We start from the raw sequence: 18499 nt of genomic DNA, 5'->3' as shown, positions 1-18499 counted from the left end.
GGTTACAAGGAAGCCCAATAACATGGTGGATGGTCCCTTTATTTTGTCCCTCAAATCATATTTGTGGTCTTTAAGTTTTGGGTTCGAACCCCGCCTTAAAATGCTAAAATATGGAGGGAGTGTTGGCATTTGGGGTTCGAATCCCTCGTAGTTTAGTTATGCCTTAAAAAATTTAAAAAACAATTCATAAGGCTAAAAGTGTGCCTTGAAAAGTTTAAAAAAAAATGTTCAAAACTCGCACCCCTGAGGCAAAAAAAAAAAAAAAAAAATTATTTTGCCTGGGGCAAAATTTTGCAAACCTGAATTACGCCTTTCGAATAGATTTTTAATTAAACCAATTAAAAAGTATGCCTTAACTAAAAGTTAAAAAAAAAAAAAAATGTCTCGAGCAAAGTTACTCAGATAACTTCCTCGCTCCGTGAATCCCAACTTATTCCTTGCGATATTTTTTTTTTTTTTTTTTTAACTGAGCCTAAAAGTTTAAAAAAAAAAAAAAACTCGGGGCGCCATAACTTTAAGGAAAAACTAAAGTTATGCTAGAGGGGTATAACTTTCCTCGAGATAATTTGGTTTTGCCTTAAGAAAGCATCTAATTATCTTTTATTGTGCGATAAAAAACAAAAAATTTGAGTGATAAAAAAAAAAAAAAAAATTTAAAGACCACCCCAAAAGAAGTCCAATTCGCGCAAAAATAAAAAGGTAAGAGGTTACTAGGAAGCCCAATAACATGGTGTCCACCAATCGGCCCAAACCTATCCAAATATTCTGCGGACAACATAGACATAGTACTAGTCGGAGGGAACTTTCTTTCTTTTTTGGGACTTGCAGGTTAAAAACACAAATTAGGAAACAGAGCAATAGTAGTAGACTGACACTTTTCTGCACAAAAAAGGCAAGCAAATCAGAAATGGGTTTATGGGCATGCTTAGGAGTAATATCACCATTTCCATTCTACTACTTTCTCTGGACACATTCTCAAACATGGGTCGATCTGTGTGGAAAAGGACGTGACCCTTGCAAAGTTATGGCTATCGTTTCTCACTTTATAAAATTGCTACAATTCATATCCCTCTTATCCGTTTCCACACTTTCATGGCCACCACCCTTTTATTTTTGGCCTCTTTTCATCTTTGGCCAGTTCCTTAATTTCAGGTCAGTTGATGAATTTCATCTTCTTTCTTGCTATGTTTTATGGTCGTTTGGACAATGTAAAGATTGTGTTAATTTGTGAATTGTCTGCATATGCAGCCCTGAACTTGTCCCCTTTTTCATTTCAAGACCTCAACTAAGTCATTGCTCCTATCAACTCGAACTCACCTTTAGCCGTCTATCAAACAGTGTGTGACTGACATAAGTGATTCTATCTTCAATGTAGCAATATGCTAATATATATTCTAATTTAATTATGCCATTTTTTAGCTAATATTAGCAGCAATTGAGAGGGAAAAAAAGAATAAGCTGTTAATTAAGCTGGCAAAGAAAGAGCAGAACCAGAAGAAACCGACACATCCATGACCTAAAGAATAGCTTACCACCCGTCTAAAATATTACTTTACCTTATTACCACAATTTATTTTTTGCTTCTAATAAAAATCAGATTTAGAGGGTTTGATAGACACACTTGAGGAGGAACAACACTTAGTTGGGGTGCCAAAATAGAAAAAGGGGACAAGTTCAGGGTTGCATATGCATTAAGTAACATATACCTTGGTCTGTTGCTGTTTGCTAGAAATTGGATTCTTGAATTTACTAAAATGAAAAGTGATATATTTAGGATTGGAGTGAAATGGGTGTCTAAACAAAGCTGAGTATATACAAATGATTGATTGTTCCCAATGCTTTGGTTCAAAGAGAAAGGTACTTCAGAGAGGGATGTCTCAAACCAAGTCTGGTATTTAAGTGGAGAACTCCATAGAGCTAACATATGTAAGATTAATATAGCCGACCCTAACTAGTTTTGGTATTGACATGTAGTTTGCCGATGAGTTGATTGACAAATGAGATATCTAGGTTTATGTTAATTGTTGGCAATTTTTAATGCGTGGAGGGAAAGGATGGCTCTCCTAACCCCTTGTCATCAATTCACTAGAAGCCGGTTAAATCATTCTTTACTGAGAGAAAGCATCTTTGATGTAAGTTCCTCCTGCACTGTGGAATCATATAAGCCTCCTAAAGACTAGTTGATATTGTGAAGATACAGTGAATGCAAAGCACAAAGCTGCATATTGATAATTTGATAAAGAACTAGTACATGTTTGTGACTTGTGCGGGAAGAACTAGATGTTGTACTAAGGCACATCGCCTCTCTGGGGTCAGATGTGGGGTTTTAGAGGTTTATATACATTTCTCAGTCAGATTATAAGGTCTCATATTGTAGCGGAGAAGAGGTTTGTGCAATCAATTCAGAAAATTGATGTGCCAGTGCCATCTTCGATTGCTTAAATTTTACAAATCTCGTTAATCCAGTTCAGCCTGATCACATCAGCTGATTAAGTTTTAGGAGATGCTATAGGGTAGTCCAAAATTGGACCTGCAATCTATGTTGCTCGGACTGGGGTGCGGGTATCCGATACGGGTATGGATCCGAGCGTCGGATTCGGCAAAATCTAAATTTTAAGATCTGGGGTTACGGATCCAGGTATGGATACACGTGTGGGGATTCGGCTAAGAAAATTCAAAATTATAAAAATAGAGCTATAAAGAACACGACCCCTTGAATTCTTGGCTTCTCTCTGTTTGGCCTGAAACATGAAGCAACGAATATGAGACAAAAGGACTATAATATTGAAGGTATGCCATTTCCCATGTCTTAAATCTGTTTTATCTTTCTCAATTTTCCCCCCAACTTTGTCCACAAGTCCGTCAAAGTATCCAAAGTTGGTTGATTGTATCTGAGACGTATCCCGCACCGCACCCATCCCGTGTCGAGACGGGTGCGGCATCAAAAACGAAGAGTCCGCGCAACTTAGCCTGCAATCACCATTATCTACATGCTAATATGCTATCCATTTAACACGTCCGATGTTATAGTAATGACGGAGAATTTGTAGCTTCAAATGAAACCCTCCAGCTGAAACCAAACAAAGGCATCGAAGTAGTGAATCTATGTGCAATTGCACTTTGACATAATGACCAGATTATTTACTAATGTTCCTGGAGATATGAGGAAGAATTCAATGATTTGTATCCATCACTGGTTTACTGACGCTCTTTACCTCCCACCTCACTTTAATGATCAATTCATACTCGGCTAGAGAATAAACCCCAGATATTTAGTTCTGACTAGAGTACCGGCCGATCTTATTTACTATGTAGATTATTTCGGCTATAGAAGAGTAATGATTATGAGGTTCACTACCTAACTTAAAATGTAGTTATTAAGTTTAGGTTTCTTTTGGATCATCCATTCATATACCTTTAAACAAGCGTTGACCTAAAGACAGTTCCAAAGCAGTAGAGTTTGAAAGGCTTAAAATAGTGAAATACAAACAACAACATACCCAGTATAATCCCACCATGTGGGGTCTGGGGAAATTAGTGAAATACCTAGGAAAGATAATTGGATCCATTTATCAAAAAAGAAAAGTTGGTCAGAATCTCATCTACGTGTTTTTTCCTATCATCTTCTTAACTGAGTATAATATTGAAACATATTAGCGACAGAGGCCAACCTGATTAAGAGCCACATTGATAACAATTATCGGAGAGAGATAGTTGTCATTCCAATGGCAATATTCAAATAAGAGATCTGACACAATCGCTTTAGATATTCTGCTGACAGCTTATTACTGGTTGTTTTGGATATCACGATTCATATCTTGAATGAAGCTATTTTTGGTTCCATCTTATCAGGAGTGACTGCTATGTTAGACGTGCACCTCCGATTGCTTGTCCAGGTTTTACATTTGGTTCTTTACGTTCATGGGTGTAATAATTTACAAAACTGCAGGGTCTACCAACTGTTGGGAGAAGCTGGCACTTACTATGGTGTACGATTTGGGAAGACTATCCCTTGGGTAACAGAGTTTCCTTTTGGAGTAATAAGAGATCCTCAGTACGTGGGCAGCATTTTGAGTCTGCTAGCTTGCCTCTCGTGGGTTCCTTTCTTGTATATTTCCTTATGGGTACTGGGATATGTATTTATGATACAAGTAGAATCAAAGGAAGATCCAGTTACTCGTGCAAAGCCGCTTGCTTGAGTTTATAGAAGATACAGCTGCCAACTTGAAGGAACTGGTGCTGTTTGCTTCTGCATTCTTTAGGAGGAATCTTTTTTATCAGGTTCTTGTATTAAGGGTCTCTTGAGTTCTTGATTTCTTTTTTTAATCAGACTTAGCAATATTTCGTAAGATTCTTTAAGTTTCTTTTTCTTTTTATTTGAGTTTTTGAGTTGGCCAACATAAATTTGGCCATAACATGTCTTTTAGGATTAGAAAACTGGTAGCCAATAAAGAGCAATTTCCTTCTTTTGTTTTTTTCTATATTGACAGAGCAAACTGAATGATTTTGTCAGTTAGTGCAATTTTTTCAAAGTAGCAGCCTCCGGGTAAGATATGTGGACGGTGGAGGTCAGAAACTGCAGATATTGTGTGATTATGATTGAAGAGGGAATATATATAAGGCATCAAATATGAGTATATTGAATGGTCAATTGCTTGAGTTTAAAAAGTCTTTGTTTACCGGAAGAGGAAAAAAGAAAAGAAGAGTACTGTTTAGTGTTAAGTAGCTTGAAGACTTGAACATGATTTTGATTTCATGTTTGTTGATATCTCTTTATCAGTGGTGCAGATAATCAACGAGGTTGGGCCCTTTGACAAATACATATTAAGACATCAAAAGCTGAAGGAATAAGTAAAGACCTAGTTAGAGGAGTTGGACCTACTGAGGTTTACTCTCTCATATGCAAGTGGTTGGAATTAGGAGCGTCGGGCGGGTTGGGTTGAATTTTGTGCTGGTATTTAATTTTTGCCTCTCATAACAAACAACTTTTTTGCGAGGCATAAGTTTATATTTTCACATCATAATATCTCTGAGTTATACGCTCGTAAAGAAGCTGTTGTAAAGTCCCACTACGCAAGCATTTATCATTGCTAAAAGACAAACATTAAAGACCAGCCCATTTGAAGGGCAAAACTTAAAGACCAGTTGATTTAAAGGATACTTTGTGCAATTTCTTCTTAACAAATTGCCTGGTCATTAACCTGTCCAAATGTACTTGAGTTGAGAGAGGCTAAGCAATTGGTAATAACCCAAACCGCACAATTTTTACAAAGTTCTAATTTCTTTGTTTGATTTCTCAAACTAATTAATTATCAAACAATAGTAATAAAACTTTCTTTCTTATGGATATCTATTACATATCAAGCAAAAAATATTTGAAAGAATATACTTTGACAATGTTTTTCAAGGGTCAATTTGGGCCAACACTTATAGCTGAAATTAGCTCAACTTTTAGATAGGCTAAATTTTAGACTGGTCAAAATTAGCTGAATTAATAAATGAGTGAGTTAATGACCTGTCCAAGCTCATGCAGATCATGGGCTAATTTTACCACCCTTAGCTGAAATCACAAACTACCGTCTCATTGGCTGCTTTCAAATTCATGATTGTTTTACTATAGCTGATTATTTATACTATATTTTATCATGCTTGTTATAATTATTGCCTGTAACTTGAATTTGCTGCTGCAAAAGAATTATACAATGTCGGTGTACATAACTTAAACTCGTACACAATAGCTTGAGCATCCAGAAGCAATCAAATTGGATAAGTATTTCTTGATCTCATTTCAATACTCCAAAGTTGTCAAATTCAACAACTTAAATGTTACAACGACAATGCAGTCTCAATCTAGCCAACTCATAGCAAGTCCGTGAGCAGGGGACCCAATATGGCTGCTGTTGAAAATTTGTCCAGTCCAGCAAGTTCCCACTCTCACGTGCACCTCCAAGTCCAACTTAGTGGTCCAAATGTTACTAACTTTTCCTGTATTTACATTGAACAATAACTTGTTTCCTTTTCCCTAAGAACTTTCAAATGAGTCAAGTTGGAAAACATTGAACAATTGTCTAAGCCTATCCATACACAGAATTGTTGACTCCTCTCCTGGACTTTTGTTTACCATCTGCCTGTATGATTATTATGTTGGAGGATTTTTCCTGAAATGGCTGCTGCAAGTGCTGCTTTGAAACTTGGATCTTTAGTCAAGGAAGTAGCCATTTGCTCTACCAAGAACTGTTGGAATTCTGGCCTATTTTGATATTCACCTCCTGTTGTTGCTGTTTTCATGCTATTGCCACCTGTAGGACTAGTACTGTGATTCATCTTCGTATCGCGTTTCTCTACTGTTTTCGGATCAGTAAGATCGAGGGTAATGGTAGGTCCTGAGGGATTGAGAGTTGTAGAGCAAGGGACTGAAGCAGTAGTACCCGCGATAGTTGTCACATTTAAACGGCTGGCAGTAGAATTAGTATTAGTACTTGCGCCTGCTTCTTGTTTTGGATGGTTATGTTCTCCTTCATATGTTGCTACCACAATAGACTGATCTTCTATGCTTCTCTGAACCTGTCAAACGCCAAATGCACAACTCATTATTAGAACGTGCGCGCAAACTGACTCGAACAGAACAAATTCATTCTTCACTATGATTGTGAACTTATAACTAAATTGGGTTAAATTAGAGTTTTAATTACCTTCTTCTTGACAGGGCAGCTAGGTGCAAATGAGCACTTGAAGTAACCTCTTGGACAAGGGTTGTCTCTGGTTACTTTCTGACCATACTTCCTCCATTGATAACCATCCTTTACAATCTGCAAATAAATTCACATTTCTTTATCTCATTAGTATCGGCACGCTGAAGACATAATTAAGTAAATAATAGAGTGCTCTCTCTAGCAGTTTAATCAAATATTTTGTGAAGCGTCATTATGGACTTACAAGAGAGGTATCAGATCCATCAGTCTTCATAGAAACAACTGTAACCTTGGCTTTTATGTGCTCTTCTTTAAGTTTCTTGTAACAAGACTCTTCATCACTTGAACTGCTTTCTGATGAACGTCCTTGAACAACATCCAAGTTGTTAATCTTGTTATTGTTGTTGTTGTTGGGATTGGAAGTGCTTTCGGCTTTTCTTTTCCTTGATCCTGCACTATCATCTGCAGCTACACCATTTTGGGTGCTCATATATTCCATTAATTGGTTTCTTAAAGCATTGTAATTTTCACAAACCACTGTTAGCATCTCTGTTAGCTTCTTGTTTTCACTGCTAACTCTGTTTAGTTCCTCTAACAAATCCCCTCCCTCATCTTTCACCACCATATTGTCTCTGCTCAATCCACTGAAATCACTCTGAACTTCTTGTTTCTGAAAGCCAAAAAAAAAAAAAAAAAAAAAAAAAAAAGAACAAACATCAATACTTAGCATAAAAAAATTAACTTATTATCATTTGGGCATGAGCTATAAAAACCAAAAATCTAAAATATGCCCTATTCGCATTTTAGTGGATTGGTTTGGTACGAGAAGTTATAGGAAAGAGTATATTACAGTATTTCTAATTTGTGAATCACACTTACCGGAACTTTATCAAGAACTGGACGAGGCCTAAAACTCAAATCCAATGAAGTATCAACCAAACTTGTAAATTCCATAGCTTTAAATTCTTCTGAGGTGGTAACAAGTTGATTAAAATTCCAACAATCCACAAAGCTTTAGATCTTTCTTCAGGTGTTTGGAAACAAACACTTCTTTTTTCTCAAATCTGATGATGTTATACAAATGAAGGTAAAGGTTTAAATAACAGGTCTTAAAAGAATAGCTGACCAAGTTGTAGGAAGGTAGGAAGAAAATCAAGAGAGGGATATTATAAATTGATGCAAATTGAGAGTTGGAAGTATCCTTCGTTCTTTTTTATTCACAGCTTACTTATAGTTGTCAAATTTGTACCTAGCAACACAAGTGGTGGGTACAGTACCACATGTATATTCAATAATAAAGTTAGTATTATAATTGCTTTTCATGTCGGCCCATCTTATTTTGAATTTTTCTCCTCTAGTCAAAGTCAAGACAACCATTACGAAACTAGAAAGGAGAATGTATATTATATTGATAAAAGAAAAGCAAAGAAAAGAAAAATTAAAAGGTGCTTGGTTCTGGATATAACATTGTTAATATATAGTACGTTGAATTTTGAGTCTTGTTTTGACCAATCCGCCAACTTACTCACTCATATGAATCATTTGGTGCGTCAGCATTTACTTTTGTACAAAATTAAACCAAAAGATGGAACATTTTTTATTTGATTGAAGTGCTTGTTCACAAATATTTTCCACGTTATTTCAAGTTTTTATTTCCTCCTGTGAGGTCTGAATTCTGAAAGAGCAGAATATTTAAATATGGTATCAATACTTACTCTCACTCTGAAAGAGCAGAATATAACGATTATGTGAGTAAAAATAAAAAAAATATATTAATTAATCATGATTAAGTGAAAGAAATTTAATTACAAACACATGACATACATTTACTGATTTGATGTGAACATCAATACAAATAATTTTTTACTATTCGAATATTGCATTAGACTTATCTATTAAAGCATATAAAAGAATATGAACCACACATTTCACCAATTTAGCTGTTCAATACGCGTGCTTTATGTGTATGCCACGACAGTATAGGAGGCATGGATAGCTATTTTCTATTGGGCAGAAATTGATAGTACTAAATATATAAACAGATAGGTCCAATACCTAAATTCTAACATGTTTTGAACAAGTACTTCTGTTTCTTTCTGATTAATGAAATCGTCAATTTTATCCTATTCATATCCAAAACTACAATTATGCTAAATCAAGTAATAGTCGCTTGGGACTACGTATATTAGAAAAACTGTAACTGTTGAAATTTTCGAAAGAAAAAAAGTTGAAATTTCAAAACTTCATTTTCTAGAAAAGGAAAATTCAGAATGCATTTAAATAATGCCGTTGACAGTTACAAATTGAATTCATCAAGAACTATGAGAAAAAGACCAAACATTTTGTCAATGTATTTCACACGACAAAGTCCTTTTTTTAATCAGTCAAGTATGGTTGATTTGATGAAACAAAGAAGAAGTATGGGAGATTAACTTGGTCTCTAGACAAAATGAAAATAAGTCTAATTCAGATGCAATGTATAGTAAAGTACGTGTCAAAGTTGGCTACCCACCTACCTTAGCTGTTTATGGAAGACGGATATACAAGTTGAAATCATCACTGGTAAGTTTAATTGAAAATATTTAATTTTAAATTTCTCATTTTATAATTCATTACATGTTTAAAGCCGTATCTTGTAAAGAAACTTTTGTGCTAAAAATCATCTTCTTCTTAAACTTTCAGTCCAATCAATAACCTCGTTTAAAAAAAATGGAGGGACTAATTAATTGTAAATTTTACAAAAAAGTGAAGTTGAAGAAGAAAATAAGAGTGAAACAGGAGAGAAATTCCGGATTAATTTGGTAGATGGATGACACTCAACTCGCATTTTGCTATTAAAGAATTGTGAAAGTCGCTAAACTATTTTTTGTAATGGAAAAAATACTCAATTTAACTTAAGTATTCCTAAAAGTCATTAAAGTGCTATTATATGACACTTAAGGCATTAATAAAAATATATTATATGACACTTAAGGCAAAGTACATTTTGGTCAAAAAGAACTGCTTAGTTATTTGTTGGGACTTTTGAATTCATCAAAAATTGAATAATTTTTTTTTTAAAAAAAAATAGTTTAGGATTTTTGTGATACTTAAACAAAGTTAAGTAACTTTTATGTTATAAAAAATAAATCAGTAACTTTGATTCGATTAATTAAAAGAAGAAACTCACATAGTTGCTGATCTTATATAGAAAACATTTCCTTGTTAATTCCTTATCAGAGCAATTTTTTTTGTATATATATCACTGAGCCATATTATCACAAATTTAGGTAGTACATTAGTGTACTTGTACCCTTAATTAAATAGCAAGGACCTCCAAATATTTGTTCATTTCTCATTCATGTAATTAGTTGTAAGGAAAAATACAAAAAGAAGGTTTGAGGAGGAAGAAAGAAATAGAAAAGAATAGCGCAGCGTTCAAGAGTCAACAAGAAAAAAAAAAAAAAATGTTGAATCATAAACTCAACCCTCAACTGTATTCTTAAAATACTAGCAAGAAATCTGTCAGAAACCCACTTTCGGTTGTCTCAAATGAAAAAAGCAGCAGTTTAGTCATATATACTAGCTAAGAGTTGACATTGAAATCGAATTTAAAAAAAACTGAAATAAAAGTGTATAAAATATTGTTATGATAGTCGTAAAAGATAAACTCACTTAAATTATCAAATGTGAACTGGAAAATTAAAGGGAAAAAACTGTCGAACGGAGTATGGAGTAGTGATGCATCATGGTCTAAAGCCAGGAGCAATGATGGCGATCCAATTTCCACCTCTCCTTAATTACACGAATATACCATTAATCCCATTTAAGGAGTTGTTTTAAAACAATTTTTACGTCAGAAGTTGGAAGTCAATTATTGACAGACCACCAAAAGACTAGTCTTGCCATTAGTCATAGTGGCGGACCATCAGAGTTTAATACAAAAGGTACACTACTTGTCCGCGTTTCACGCTGTTATAAAAGATCATCAAAATGTATGAACTAACCTTTTCCTAATATGCAAATATTAAAGAGATTTTTAGTATCCAAATAGATTAAATTTTAAAATTTGAATCAATCTCACTCTTCACGCTTAATTTTACATTTTTCTCCAGCTTTTCATTACCTAATCAAACTAGGGATGATTGCCCGTGCCTGCACGGGCCCAATATTATTACATATTATTTATTAGTGAATTATGTTTATCCTTACTGGGGTAGAATCTTATCCGTATTTGATATTTACATTAAGTTAACAAATACTTGCTCCGTTCCTTTTTTACTTGTCCAATATTACATGACACTCTCTTAATAGAGTATTTATCAGGAATTTATTTAATTAAATTTATCTTATTAATTATGTTTTGAAATCTAAGTTTGATTATTTGTAATTTATGTAGTTACTTTATGATAACGGTAATATTGAAATAAAATAATAAATCTTTCTAAATTTACTAAAATGAACAAGTAAAAAGAATAATCTATTTTTAGTATAAGGTGATAAGGATATAGGACATGTATTTATATATTTATTTAATAGTAATAACTAAATATAAATTATCACCTCGTTAAACAACAAAACTACAATAAATTTACACATTTTTATATAAACTTGGGTATAAATAAGTATTTAACCTTAATCTAGTCAAATGGGCAACTAAAATATGAGCACACGTGTTATGTGATTCATGTCGATTAGAGAAGTTTAATGGCCCATCATATTCAATGACATCACAATGAATGGCATGACCTGTAATTTAAAAGAAAACAATGGATTTTTTATTCAGTTGTTGATAAGGTTCAAGCAAAGAAACTAAAGGGACACCTTTCCTAAGCAAAGGTCATTTTGCAAAATGTTTCAAAGACCAATAATACCCTTAGTTTTAATTTTACTGACAAGAAGCTAACATGTTGGAACCACCGCTTATAATATATAAAAATAAAAATTCAAGCAAGCAATGACTTTAGATATCTTCGAAAGTATTCAATGGCGTTAGTATCTCATGTAATAGATTTTATGTCGATAGTTATAGAATTAATGTTCTTATAGAGTTCTCCCCCCGTTTAATAATCCTATTTATATAGTTTGGATTGCCCAAAAAATATGTTCTTTTCCCTTTTACGTAGTTTCTCAATTCTCTAGATACTTATTGAAAAATTAAAATCCGACTTTTCGCCTTTGGACATATACATTTGCACCTGCTTGGTACAACCTCTAAAATAAAACTACCAATCTCAAATAAATAAAATATGTTCATTTTTTTAAAAGGGACTTAATTCTCTATCAAGTTTAAATGCAATTAATAAAGTTTCAACTCTTAACTTAATACTCTTCCCTAAAAAAAATTAAAAACTCAATTGCAACCGAGAAATAGTAAAATGCATGTTCAATAACTTTGGCATAATTAAGGTACAACAATTTTAGTTCTAACGACAAACTTATCTCGAAGTACAGTTGCAAGAACAACACGATGTGTTTATAGTAGAGAACTTCGAAATCTAACATAAGCTGTTAAAATTTAATCGAATAAAAGTAATTTGAAATTTCCTTTTCCTCGATATACCGTCATTTTAACAGTACAACTATTATTTAAATAAACAAAAGCGATAAAAGAAGAAAATAAATATTATGATAAAATTCATTCTTAACCTATTTACATAAATAACACAAATCTTGTCTATCTACAAAGGCAAAAAAAGTTTAGTTCATAACAATTCTTAGGATAAGCAAACAACAATTAGATCACAGTAAAAAGGATGTACAACTCAATTCAACATCCTTTTTGAAAATACATGCACATCCTTTCAGATCATATCCTTTCGAAGCATACACTAATTAAAAAAGAAAAAAAAATCATACCGCAAAACCTGTGATACAACAAATCCAAGAAAATAGATCAGGGAATAATTAGAAAAATCGTACCCCAAAACCTGTGATACATCAAATTCAAGATAATTGATCAAAGAACTCATTTTCGGTTGGAGCCAGCACCCATAAACTTAACAAATTTAGAGAATGTTTTCTATGATGTTTTAACCAAATATGAAATCCCCTGAAATCAAAATAACAAATATAAAATACAAAATGAAAGAAAAAGGTTTAAATACCAAATTTGATATTAAACAGAACTATTACCTGTAATTCCATTTGCCGACATATGATTTCAATTCTCAATATTGCACAAAGCCCTTTATTTTGCATCAGCTTGATGAACCTTACGAAATCCATATGATCCGAACAAATCACACCGAACTTACAACGTAAAAAAGAAAAAAAACATTACAACAGAATAAGAAAATAGTACCCAATGATTTCTAAATTTGATTAAAGAAACATGTCATTATACTGGTTTGGGAGTATTCTGTAAATTATATAGGCCTTAACTGTATTAAAAGCTTCCTATTTAAATTTCTTAATCAAAGATGGCTACATCAACATAACATCATATTTGGAAGCAACAAAATTTCAATAAGATTCTAAGCTGGAAAAAAAAAATGAAGATGAACTAATGCTTAGAACAATATCATATTGGTGATGTTGAATTCCAGATAACCTACCATTTGGAATTTCAAAAATATATTACTCCGAAATAAATTATAGCCAGCAAAGTGGTCGTTTTTCTGAATCCAAATTATGAAAGCAATTGACTTATATCTTAATCCTTTTCTCAGTAGACCCAGAGTAAATCATTCTATATTCCATGAGAGTATATTAAGGTGAGGGCATTATAAGTGTTAAGGTTTAATGATTTATGTAGTTAAAAGTGATATGACATTTAAGTTTCTATGACATGCACATAAAGTTATTACCAAAAAGAATGTGTACAGACGTGCTCCCCTTTAAACCAAATTGTTTCGGTTTTTATTTTATTTTATTTTATTTTATTTTTTAAACTAATAAACCTCTAATTAGATTGAATTATTTAAAACAGGAAAGTAAATGAAAGAGTTAATATTCTTAAATGTCTTTCCCTTTTAATTCAGTAATGAATGTACATATGAATGTACATAATTATACGCTTGATAGAGTAATTTTATTTTACAGCAAATATTTTTAAAGAAATATAAGAGAGAAAGGTCAAAAAATTAACAAAAAAGATAAATACCAATTGAGATCTAAGAGAGGTGCCACATCACCTACTTAATTCCTAGCTTTACTATTGCTATGAGCCCGTTTGGATTGGCTTATTTTAGATGCTTTTAATCCAAAAATAGCTTTTAAGCACTTTTGTAGTGTTTGAGTAAAATAAAAAAGTGATTTTAAGTACTTATTTTTAAGTCAAAACAACAAAAATAAGCCATAAGCCCATCCAAACGGCTCTATACATATAGATCGTTGTTTCCATGATCTCGCCGAGCATGTCGGACCATTTGAGCTGTAAGAGGTTACAATGGGTTAAATGGAGTATTTGGTAATTAAGAGGTTTAGTAGGCTTAAATGAGATGTAAGTTACAATTGAGGTAATAAGTAATTAAGAGGTTTAGTGGGCTTAAATGAGATGTAAGTTACAATTGAGGTAATAAGTAATGAGAGTTATTAATACTAAAAAATGGAAGAAAAGGCCTCACCAATCCCTTCAGTATTGCCTCAAAATGGAGACGGTATGCGTTCTTTTTTCTCCATAATTAAAGAAATTAACATTGAGCATCAAATTGCAATAAGTAATATTTTAATGCTTGTATTTAATTAGGTTTTTTTCCATGATTATATTTCATTTTTAATTAGAAAAATGAGGTAAAACAAAAAATTGACAAAAAAGATAAATAGAAATGGTGACCATAGAAAAGTGTTACATCACCTTGTATATGCCTACTTTTATATTATATATAATTTTTTGGAGGATCACCAAGAATTTCAATGTATGGGCTTGCCAAAAGTTCTAGCGCATCAGAATTTTAGAACAAATTGTAGGGCAATTTTAAATAAATTGCTTATAAATTTTGAAGGACATTAATTTTTTCTTATGGATGGACTTTCCACAAGTCCTGGCTAATTACCATGATTTTAGTATAAATTGTGTTGTAATTTTGGAACGAATGGTGCACAAATCTTGAGGGAACATCAGAAGTTTTTTAAAAAATTCACCAACACGTTTTTGCTTCAAAATTGATTTAAATTAGTTCCAATTTAATATGCAATATTTTAATATCAATCTAATAATTCCCAATGGTTAGATAGTTCAACTCAAATTCTTTAAACATCAACAACCCCGACCCGTTTGTCCTCTCCAACAATCAAACACAACAAAATTAACAATAGTGTTTTTCAAATAACTTCTTTAGTCAAACTAATTCAAACCAACCACAAATTTTCAATAAATTTCATATTTTCTAATAACATATGTAAAAATAGATGAGGAGGAGAAAGGAGGAAAAGAAAAAATAGGAAAGCACACATTCTGACCAACATCTATATATGCAGGGCCGGAGCTAGGTTGGGCTGAGGGGGTATCCGAACCCCCTTTGACAAAAAATACATTGTATATACAAGGTTAAAATTAATTTTTATATACATATAGTAGATGTTGAACCCCTTGACTTCTTTGTGTGTTTTACTACTTTATATTTTTGAACCCCCTTAGTAAAAATCTTGGCTCCCTCACTGTATATATGCACTAAGATAAATGTTAAACATCAATCCTTACGATGGACGAAACCGGTAATTTCTCGCCCTTGAATCTAATCCAAAAGTTTTGAATAGTAATTGTTCTCTTTTTTAACTAGAAAAGGAGAAGAAAGTCAAATTTAACCAGCCTTGGAGACTTTAGTACTTTTAACTATGGACGGCGGAGACCTTCCATGACCAGTCAGGACCAGCCAATATGTGGCCCACTAATATAAGTCGGTGTTGGTTCATTGAACCTCACCCATACTCAGCTCTCTTTTACGTACATATGAGAATTTTTATTTTCTAATGAGTCGATGATATTCGAGATTCATGAACTCTTTCTATCTTTTGATTCTATGATGTGTCCACATCCACTTAATTACTTTTTGGACCGTAAAATCTTGTACTAGAAGTGGAGGAGACTCGAAACAGTAGGAAAAAAAAGAAGAATATTAGGCAAAGCACATGTCTCAACCTATTATTGCCTTAAAAAGAATATTCTGCTAAATATTACTGGAACTAATTAACTGAGTTGAATTGTGTTAAATTTCTCATCTAATAAAAAAGTATATAGGAATGGCATGCAGACGTCATAATCCACAGAGTTTGAAACCCAGAATGGCATGCGCCGAAAACACAATACTAACACGCTTCTCCTATCATTAATCTTCTTTATGTCAGTGTTATGATCTTATCATAATTCACAGTCCAAGTCAAGCAGCACGGCATGCAGCGGAATAGTGTTAAATGTAATCTATTGACATCTTTCGACTTGAATTACGTATGGGTATAAAATTTAATTGTTTTAAAAATATATGAATTATACTATGGGTGCCGTGGTAACATCAACTAATGAAAACGACTTGCCAAATTCACCTAAAATTAATCTGTCGATATATCTAACCTATCTCAGCATAAATAACCTTAACCCGCTCATTTATATTAACGGATGAAAATCACTAACACCCTCCAACTTTACTTTAAATATCAAGTTTTCCTCAACTTTGAACAAGAAAAAAATATTAAAGAGCCGGAGCCGGCGGAGGATTTTCTCAAAATGCAATCACATACTAATAAATATCATGTAGAGCAATGTTTAATCTAGAATTTGTCAAAACTATTCCAATATCATTTTATGATGAACAATGAAATTTTGGAAACCTGGTTGGTCTACTAGGACTCTAAGTTAGATTCTAGAACCGGACAGGAAAGTTTCCTTCCAACTGTCGGGTCCATCGATCCTTTCACTTTCACTTGTTGAGAAGCTTCAATTATTCAGTTTTAATCCCACTATCGGACTTGCATTTGCCACCACACATATGCAAGATTACCCGACTACTACTATGCACTAGCTTGTACTACTATTACTACTTGCCTATTTTCCTTTTCTGTTTTGTACTTATATAATCTCAATAAACACTTGCACAATGTATAAGCTAGTTTATCATAATTACCTACAACGCTAATTAATTTAGACTGAGTTCTATTAACTGCTAATTGAACTTTTTAAGCAATCCAAACATAAATTTGGTTAAAGTTACTACATTACTCGATAATATTTGGTTTTTAGAAGAGTTAGATATAGCTATTGATCGGGTCCAACCACAAGGTTGCTAATTAACCCGTTAGCCCATTAGTTTCTTTTCCTTCTAATTAAACCCTATCTATAACAGATAAATACATCGGGTGTTGGAAAAGATCCTATCTACAACTTATAAATACATCGGGTGTCTGAAAAGATAGTTTCCCCACCATAATATGACAGCTAGGATTAGCTATCCAAAAGAGAAAACGCGAGGTATCCTTTAAGGATATCTAGCCTGGTGACAAAAGAAATTCATCTCGACAATTCCAACACGCGTAAGGAAATGATTCGCTCGAATCATTTCCAATAAGGGCTTTTTAACTTGTAAGTCTCCTAACTAGTATTTCAGTTAAATATTACAAGAAATAATTTTGAGATTCTGTAAACTGAGTTATTGAAATAAGTGACCTGTACAATATGTCAAATTCTAATTTAGTTCACTTGGTACATGGGGAGACCAGTTGTCCAAGAAAATTGGCGATGATGCAGGCCATGATCTCATCTCTTTTGTAAAGTCGTCTCAATTTCATAATGTGCCGTTTTTGTTCGACCTCTTCTTTTCATTTATCTTTTAATTAATAAGGCTTTGACTTTGCTTCTCTAAGAAAAAGAAAGGGATACCTATAAACTTCAGAATGTGACTGCCATTTGGACCATTGTACTTCTGAATTTGTATTAAGCAACTTGAGTCTACGCCAGGAAATCTCAACCTCATAAGTTGATACTTAGAAGCTTCAGATGTAATTAATTTAGTAACTAGAGGGACAATTTGAAGACAAATTCATGTAGTCACATAATTCTATCAGGTTTAGTCAAATATTTAATTTTTCTTTCGAGATTTCATGACTGATTTTCTCTTTTCTGTTTACTATGTCAATATGGTCTTAGATATCAGCTGAATATAGAATACTAGGTCGGATACCATGTTGTTTTTCATTTACGGGAAAAAGAAAATAATCTTTTCCGGAAGAGTTTCTAGCTTGTATCCAAAGGTACAATACAAGTAGCTAGGGAAGAAACTATCATTCAAGGAATTTAAGTTATATACAATACACGAATCCTAATCTCAAGACTTGGAATTCTTATTGTCATGAAAACACACATATATTACAAAAACGAGTGATAATCAACTTAAATAAATCCACAAAATCTATAAAAATAATCCTTATTGACAAGTGAATACAAACAATAGGGCTATGGCCCAAATTAGATATGTCATCTGTAGTTTAGTCCTCATAAATGTAACACGTTCAATTTGGATTAAATTACGTGGCTTGCCACTCTTCTAAGAGTATAATTTGAACGAATTTGGTTGTAAATAGATTGAGGACAGATCAATTCTGACCCATCTAAATTATGCTCACTTTGTAAAAAGAAGAAAAATCATTTCTTTGTTTTTTCTCTTTTTTTTGTTTGGTGTATTTCTCCCCTGTTAAAAAAAGAAAAATTATTTTTAGTTTAATTTGACAAGTAAACTATTATATCAACTATCAATACAAACAAACATTAAAAAAAAAGGTTTAACTTGGACGAACTGATATATAAACTATATTGTAGCTCATATTGCCGGATCCCTCTTATGGATTATATTTGGTATGTTGTTATTATATTTTAGCTCATATTGACCAATTAATTT

General features: G+C 32.9%; 2 protein-coding genes across 2 annotated transcripts; one reads left to right on the top strand and one right to left on the bottom strand.

The window, feature by feature from the left end:
• Window positions 1–802: 802 nt before the first annotated feature.
• LOC132052266 (phosphatidyl-N-methylethanolamine N-methyltransferase) lies at window positions 803–4469 on the top strand. The gene is made up of 2 exons (XM_059443730.1): window positions 803–1152; window positions 3950–4469. Exons 1-2 carry the CDS (start codon window positions 908–910, stop codon window positions 4197–4199), a joined length of 495 nt encoding a protein of 164 aa, XP_059299713.1. The 5' UTR covers window positions 803–907; the 3' UTR covers window positions 4200–4469.
• Window positions 4470–5762: 1293 nt separating this feature from the next.
• On the bottom strand, window positions 5763–7894 carry LOC132052265 (probable WRKY transcription factor 40). The gene is made up of 4 exons (XM_059443729.1): window positions 7572–7894; window positions 6937–7362; window positions 6693–6809; window positions 5763–6564 (listed from the first exon to the last, which is right to left on the bottom strand). Exons 1-4 carry the CDS (start codon window positions 7644–7646, stop codon window positions 6118–6120), a joined length of 1065 nt encoding a protein of 354 aa, XP_059299712.1. The 5' UTR covers window positions 7647–7894; the 3' UTR covers window positions 5763–6117.
• Window positions 7895–18499: the final 10605 nt, after the last annotated feature.

The sequence above is a fragment of the Lycium ferocissimum genome, chromosome 4 (assembly GCF_029784015.1).
Source record: "Lycium ferocissimum isolate CSIRO_LF1 chromosome 4, AGI_CSIRO_Lferr_CH_V1, whole genome shotgun sequence".
Taxonomy (NCBI): domain Eukaryota; kingdom Viridiplantae; phylum Streptophyta; class Magnoliopsida; order Solanales; family Solanaceae; genus Lycium; species Lycium ferocissimum.
This window is presented reverse-complemented; position numbering and strand designations above follow the sequence as displayed.